Source organism: Marmota marmota, unplaced genomic scaffold (genome assembly GCF_001458135.2).
Source record: "Marmota marmota marmota unplaced genomic scaffold, marMar, whole genome shotgun sequence".
Taxonomy (NCBI): Eukaryota; Metazoa; Chordata; class Mammalia; order Rodentia; family Sciuridae; genus Marmota; species Marmota marmota.
In genome coordinates this window covers 6355003-6363103 of record NW_025999925.1, presented here as the reverse complement: position 1 = coordinate 6363103, position 8101 = coordinate 6355003, and the positions used below count along the sequence as shown (strand labels likewise).

Here is an 8101-nt window from a genome sequence, read left to right as displayed (position 1 = left end):
TTGATCAGTACATAAAATAACAATAGGTAAGCAGTTTAGAAAACAGAACACAATTCAAGCAATTTAATAATGGTACAGAGGCACCCATTTAACCCAAAAAGAAATATGTGGGCCACAAAATAGTGTTCCATCTAACCTCTAGATAGTCTGTATATTTTGACCTTATAGTAGTCAAAATATTTAGTATTAAAGTAAAGCTCAGGTTCTACTACCTGTAAAGGTCTAATATAGGGCTTGGTTGTGGCTTGATGGTAGAGCACTTGCCTAGCATTTGTGAGGCACTGGGTTTGATTCTCAGCACCACATTTAATAAATAAAGGTCCATTGACAACTTAAAAAAAAAAAGGCCTAATGCAGCAGGAAAAAAAATGCCATTTTATGCTACTAATGATTTTTAACTAAATCTTTTATATTATGTGTTTAGCACATGAAAAATTATATACAGATTTTTAAAAATCAAAAGGGAAATTTCTACATACATTAAACCTATCATTTCTGTCTTTGCACTGCTAATATAGTGTTTAAATTATGCAAACAAACATCCAGTAAACAGTATTTTATTTTATGACACTCTGCGTTAATACAATAAATATACAAAACTTCCAAACCACTGAAAACATGCAACATCAGAGGGACAGATGAAAGGCATTTATACAGAACCAGGACAGTCACCATGATGGCAGCGCAGTATTACTACCCGACAAAATATACACACACCCTAGACAAAGAGTCCAAGTTCCAAATTACAAGTCGTTGAGCAATGATTTTCCAGTGTTCAAACTGTAGTTTTAAATAAAACAGCCATGATTTAATATTGCAAACTGAAAAATGGCCTGGGGCCTACTATGTGAAGACCATTTTAGGACTGGGATACTGGGCCATTTTTAGCTTTAAATATAAAACACTAATAAGTGTCAATTTTTTTGCTGAGTGAAAATGTAATTATTTACTGGTTATTAAGAGAATAGTGAATATAAGAATTTAAAGCTGTTTCATATCTGATCAAACTGTAGGCACTGTCATCATCTCAATGCAGTATTTTTCAAACCATGATTTCTCTCTCAAACTTGTATTAACCCCCAAAATGGTTTTAAAATGGGATTTCCTCCATTTATTCATGAAAAGATATTGTGGGTTGGAATTATTCTTTGGGGATTTCTACATAAGAGAAACAATCCAATTCTGAAGGGAAACATAATAGTATTTTCCAAAATCATCTGACATCTTTTATTTGTAGTTCAGAGAAAAACAAAATGGACTTGGGATATAAGTCAATGGTGGCTCTAAGTGCTCTTGTACTCTGTGGTTAGTATTTTGAACGTCTGTAGAATCCACCCTCAATAAAGCACACTGATGAAACAGATTTTCATTAAGATTATAGGCTCTAAAAAAATAGAAGTGCTGAGTTGGTTGAAAATGTAGATGAAGATTATCATTGATCAGAAATACTTATAAAAACAGCTTTAAATTCATATTCTGAATCACATTTTCTTCAGAATAGAAGAAATATCTTCCAACTATTTTATTACTCAATAAAGTATCAAATAAATCAAATGTAAACACCATCTGGATGTATCTGCATTACCTAGTATCACACAGAGCTTCTTCATAAATAGTAAGAACTTGGCATCCCACCCCCGGCAGGAAATTATTTTAATTCCAGATTTAGGAAGAGAATAAAAGTGACTTAACCATTTATGTTTTAAAAAAGGGGAATTTGCTGTCTCAAATAATAGAGTCCCATGGACCATCCTTACTGAAAATCAAGTTGAATAAATCACTACCTGTCATTCTAGAATCTAAAATTAGCTGAAGACTTTCATAATACAGTAGCATCACTTACAAATGCTTTTGATTCATTTAATCTGTACTAAAAACAACTTAAAGTTTGAACCCATGTATACCATAAGAATGAAGTTCTATGCTGCATAGTAACAATTTAAACATGATTATGTTCACAATTAATGCATTTAACTGTATTTGTATTTATTTGCTTGGTGCAATGTTTTGTTTTTCCTATTGCTGAATTTTAAATGTATTCAGTCTGTCTCAAAAAGTGAAGACTTAGGTGACTTAGGGATTCAAGTATATTAGAAATGCTAGGGTCTTTTTATTTTTAATGCCACTAGAAATGAGAGAATAAAAGAAAAGTCCCTTAAATACTGAATGTTCTTTATAGACAAGAGTTAGGCTAGCTTTTAATACCTCTGTCAAAAATCACACACACACACAAACACACACCCCAAAATAAGCTGCCAAACACAATCTCAGTCCAATTAAAAAGAGTAGCCACAAGAATGTATGGAAGTCTCCATACAGTAAAATTTTACTGTATGAATACCAAAAATTAAAAGATAAAATAAAAGGAATTATTGTCACTACATTCCATTGCATTAACTACCTTCTTTTTGGATAATGCACTGCATAGTATATTAAAGTCTCATATTGTACCCCAATAAATTTTTATTTAAAAGAAACTATTACATAAAATCATTTCTATGATTCCATAAACAACCTTTGCTTCTACAACTATAAGCAGTACAGAACCCAAAATACTAAGTCTTTTAATTTAAGAAACATAGTACCCATGCAAGATAAGAGACTGTTATCAAAATATCAACTACTCTCAAAAAATAAAATAAAAGGAAGATAAAATATACGTTATCTACCAAAGCACACAGGCTCTTCACTGGTGACTGAAACTAGTAACAAGCGAGCCAATTTAAAAATCCATAAGTCTCTGCTGGCCTACTTCTTTCAATATAAATAGGGGAAAAAGAACAAAACACTGCTTTACTATTCCGATGTGTAATCCTTATCTCTAAAGATTCTTGAAAGAACTACAATTAGTGCTAAGTGCTTTTTTCATCGTAAGTAACATATTAATTTCAGTGTGTCACCACTGAAATAATTTGCTGAACATCATCCCCCAAAAAATATGGAGAATATTTATTTAGCCTGTAATATTTTTTTTTTCTGCAAGGGGCATTGAAATATTAAGAAACTATTAGGTCAAGTAATAAGACAAGGACATTTTTCTGATTTTAGCCCATGCATGTGTGAATGGGAAATATCCATGCTGTGTGTATTGTGTGTTTCCAACATAAAAATATTTGTAAATACAGTAACTGGAGAGAAAAGTACAGTCAAAAGGTAACAGTGTACTGTGGGAAGGTTCTCTAGATTTGGTTACCCTTGAAGGCATTCTGAGCTGCACTCGTTGCTGCAGTGGAAGCTGCATTTGCAGCTGCGGTCTGGACAGTTTTGTTGGACATCACGCCTGTTGCAAACTCTTGCTGGGCCTTCTCAAAACTAGCACCTGTTGTGCGATACAGTCCATGTACCTACGGAGGCACAAGAAAGTGGAGAAGATGAGCAGCAATCTACACATTCACTTCCAGCAGCTTGAAATTAATCTCAATGTTATTCAGAGATACAAGGACTAGATTCCAGTCAGGATTCCTATGGTCAGGAACAATAGCCACCATGCTGGCACGAATATTGAAATGTTTTCCAAATACAGGTTTCTTATTTTCTTCCCCAAGCAGAAGACATAATTATGGTAACTAGAACCAAAAATAATTTAAAGAACAATTTCTGGACCAACTACAAAAGCTATGTTTTCTTTTGTACTTAGTTCATTAAGATATGAATGACATTAGAACAGAATGGTTTAAACATAACAAAAGAGACAATCTGACTTTAATTTATGGCCCCAGACAATTTGAAGAGAACAATACCATATTTATTTCTAATTTGGTCACATACACAGCATGATTATAATCTAGTGATACCATTTGATCATTTAGCAAAGAAAGCACTATAAACATATTGTTGCTGTCCACTATATCATTTAACATTTTGGGTATAATAAGTCCTAAAGGATTTATGAAGAAATGATGTGGGGAATTGTCTCTCCATACTGATCTGCTACTAAAATCTTGAAGTTTATTTTCATGAGCAGGGTTCAAAATTTTTCTATCATTTTAAGCTGCATACTCAAACTATGAAGCCCATCAGTACATATCATGAGCCACTTAACACAAATTTTAAAAAGAAACTAATAATGTAAATTAAAACAAGCATTCATTACATGACTAAAAACTTTGGGGGTGGGCAATAAGTGAACCAGCAATTAAACTGCACTGTGATTAGAACTAAATTAGAAGGCTCCCCCAAATGCAGTCAATGCATGTTTTAGGAAGGGCTAAGTACACCCAAGTGGATGTGGAATAAGAAAAAGTAGAATAGGTCACAGCTCACGTCAAGCACAGATACCAGGAAGTAGTTTCAAGAAGACAAAGTTCAGAGAGGATAGGCTGATCTGGGGGGAAGGGAAATGATAAGTTCTAAATATTCATTTACTCCACAAGTGTCTACTGAATGTCTACTTTTGGCCTACTACAGCAGGCAGGTGAAGATTTGGTTTGGAGTTCAGGAGAGGAATGGGCTGAAGACATGAACTTGGAAACCACTGATATACATTATCAACTAAAGATGTGTGTTCTCTCTCTCGGAATTCTTATGCTGAAATCCCAGTCCCCAATATGATGGTAGTGGAAGGTAGGCACTTGGGTGAAGCCCTCATGAATGGGATTAGTGCTCTATAAGAGAGAGCTCTCCTGTCTCTCTTACCACATCAGGACACAGAAGATGGCAATTTTTTAATCAGGAAGCAGGCCTCAACCTGATACTGAATCTTCTCTAATGTGCCTTGATGTTACATTTCCCAGCCTCCAGAATTGTGAGAAAAAAATTTTTTTTAATGTTCTTTAAGTCACCCAATCAATGATATTTTTGTTGGAGTAGCCCAAAGGAACTAAGGTACCATATAAATGGTAGCTGAAATCTTGGCCTGGATGAAACTGTGTTTAAAGAACATAAAGTAGAAAGAAAAGAAAGTCAGATACAGAAACCTATTAAGGTACTAGTATTTGAAAGGCATCTAAAGCAAGGAGGAATGATTAGAAGAGAAATGGCAATAACAGCCAGGTTCTTCTTACTAATGCCAAGGGAAGAAACTGTGTTCAAGAATGAAATCCTGGGTAAAAGATAAAAATACAAAGACAGCCAGGTGGGGTGGCGCATGCCTATAATCCTAGAGACTCAAGAGGCTCAGGCAGGAGGATCACAAGTTCAAAGCCAGACTCAGCAACTTAGTGAGGCCCTAAGCAACTTAGCAAGACCATGGCTCAAAAAATATTAAGGGCTAGGGATGTGACTCAATGATAAAATGGCTCTGGAGTCAATCCCCAGTACAAAAACACAAAAGCAAAAACAAAGACACAGCCAGCTCCAAGTACTTCTGATGTAGTGGTGAAAGTGAATGCCATATTACTATGATTGAAGTATAAAATGGTCAGGGAGAGAAAGAGCACCAACAAATACACACACTGGTAAACCCTCCAATTCTTTTTCCCTAGTACTTTAGCACTACCGTTAAGTTTAGAAGTCATTATTTTTATTCCCTTTTCAAACCAAGTTTTCCATAGAAAATTAAAGATACAAACAAATTACTACTCCTATGTGGGAGAAATATAGGTCACAGTGAGTACAAATGATTGGATCCTGGAAAATAAGTGTATTAAAGAAATTTAATAAACCTTCTTTACACACTAAACCCAGTCACAGTGTAATGCAAGTACAAGTCCACTCGCCAGTCCCATCCCCTCTTCCCACAAGTCTGTGGGCATGTAACAAATAAATGTGACTTCGAACTTGTTTCACTATTATTTTCTTTCTCAAACTTGTATTAAATTGATCAGCTGGTGTATGTGTTCATGGCATCAGGGTTTAATTACTTAAAATGTAACCCAGAGTCTGGCAGAGCAGAGAGGTAAGGAGCAGCATATGCTTCCAACAGTCTATATCCATATAGACCCAGAGAGCCAACTAGAGGGAAAAGGCCACATACATATTCTGTGTATAATGCTCAAATGGATATAAATCCATTAAAGGGTGACTTCTTTATTCCAGGGCCCCATGAAAGATAATAAGCCAATCATGATGATCAACATTTCAAAAGACTTATTGTCCTGCTGTTTCAGCTGTATATATAGCAATGATTCACATTTCTTAGGAAATCAGGGACAAAACCTTAACACATAGGACTATAATATTTATTTTATTTCATTTCATTTTATTTTTTGGTACTGGGGATTGAATTCAGGGATTCTCTATCTCTAAGCTATGCCCCAGCCCTTTTTAGTTTTTATTTTGAGGCAGGGTCTTTCTAAGTTGCCCAGGCAGGTCTTGAACTTGTATCACTCTTCTCAGCCTCCTAAATCGCTGGGATTACAGGTGTGCATCACCATGCCTAGCTAAAGAACTATGATTTAAAAAAAAAAAATAGCTGGGCACAGTGGTACACACCTATAATCCCAGCAATTTAGGAGGCTGAGCAGAAAGATCACAAGTTTGAATCCAGTCTTGGCAACATAGACTCTGTCTCAAAAAATAAAAAGAATGAGGATGTAGCTCAGTGGTAAAGTGCCCCTGGGTTCAAGCCCAATACCAAAAAATAAAATAAACAACTTAAATACTTGCAATCTTTCCTATTTATGAGAAATGTATTGACCTTAATATTTAGTTCTGTAAGTATCACAGGAAGGGCAACAGATTTGGTATCTACTAATTCTAATTTCTAGCTGACTGATCAACATTTGAAACTTCACCTTTACATCCCATAGAACAAGAATATGTGTTGTCCTATCTGCTCCTCAGAGTTTACCTATGGATCAAATCGGAATATATACCAATAAGTTAAATAATATAAATTAATTTTAAAGTGTCTGCATAAGCGTCACAGCCAGGTGGAGATGCACCTGTTTCTGTTCATGTGCCTGCGCGCTCACTGTGGCTGTGTATGGCAACAAAAAGCTGTAAACCGCAGAAAGTGAAGAACCATGGCACTTTATATGAAATAATCCAAACACATGTCTCCAATATGGCAGGTAGAATACCTTTTCAAGAAATGACATTTTGCCAAGTGCCATGGCACACACCTGTAATCCCAGCATCTCAGGAGGATCGCAAGTTCAAAGCCAGCCTCAGCAACTTAGCAAGGCCCTAAGCAACTCAACTCAACCCTAAGACCCCGTGTCCTAATAAAATACAAAAAAGGGGCTGGGGGATATGGCTCATGATTGAGTACCCCAAGTTCAATCCTTAGTACCAAAAAAAAAAAAGAGAGAGAGAAAGAAAATCACATTTCTATTAATATAAGACCCCTGTCATATCAAAGTTACTTTAACTTTTATAAAAGCTAGTAAAATACAAATGAGTTTTAAAATTATTTTTCACATTCTTGTTTTGAGTTTTTAAAAAACATATGAATCGAGGGGGGAAGGAAGATGGCGGCGAGGGGAGTGCATTGCCCCCGTGTGCTGCTTCACTGTGTGGGAGTATGACAAGTCAGGACAGCTAAAGGATATCTTGTTAGGAATTTCCAGCAATAGTGGGGTGCTCCGGAACCTGGAGGAAGGATTTCCATCGCACGAGGATCGGCTACGGGGACTCAAACGTGAGAGGTTTGTCACACGGATGGTAACACTGCTTATTCAGCAAACCGCCCCGCGGCTAGAGTCTGCAGCGCGCGCTGGGAAACGAGGAGATAGCGACGCAGGGATACAGCGCTGCAGTTTCTGCCAGCCGTGCAAGCACCGTACTCAGGGCTGAATTCTGGGTTCAAGACGGGGGAAGGAAGCGGTCCATCTCGGTTCTCCACACCAGTCAGACCACAGAGGAGGCCAGCAGCCACCATGTTGGAAAGCTGACGTCACCATCTCTGTTTTCGACTGACCGCAGCTCATTCAGCCATAGAACAGGTAATTACAGGCTGCCAATCACCTGCGGCTTGCAGACAGATTGCTAGGGTTCAGTGCCTGGGTGCTTCTTAGAACCTGATCTTATTGGAGCGAACACTGAGCGCGGGGCGGCCGAGTTCCGGCTCCCGGAACCGTCCCGGAACCGCCCTGGCCCAGGGCTGCGGAGCCTGCGGAGGCTGCTCCTTGGACCCTGCTCCTATCAGAGCATACACCAAGCACTAAGCGGCTGAATTCCGGCTCCCGGAACTGAGCCCGCGGGGACTGCTTCTTGGAGC

At 37.4% G+C, this 8101-nt stretch overlaps 1 protein-coding gene across 2 annotated transcripts in view; it reads right to left on the bottom strand.

Moving 5' to 3' along the window:
• Window positions 1–541: 541 nt before the first annotated feature.
• Window positions 542–8101, bottom strand: part of Scamp1 (secretory carrier membrane protein 1) — a 100360-nt gene continuing 92800 nt past the window's right edge. For both annotated transcript variants that reach the window (XM_015497829.2, XM_048800182.1), the window contains one exon: window positions 542–3344. In XM_015497829.2, the coding sequence (XP_015353315.1) occupies window positions 3180–3344 (165 nt within the window). In that variant the 3' untranslated portion in view covers window positions 542–3179. The remainder of the gene's footprint in view (window positions 3345–8101) is intronic.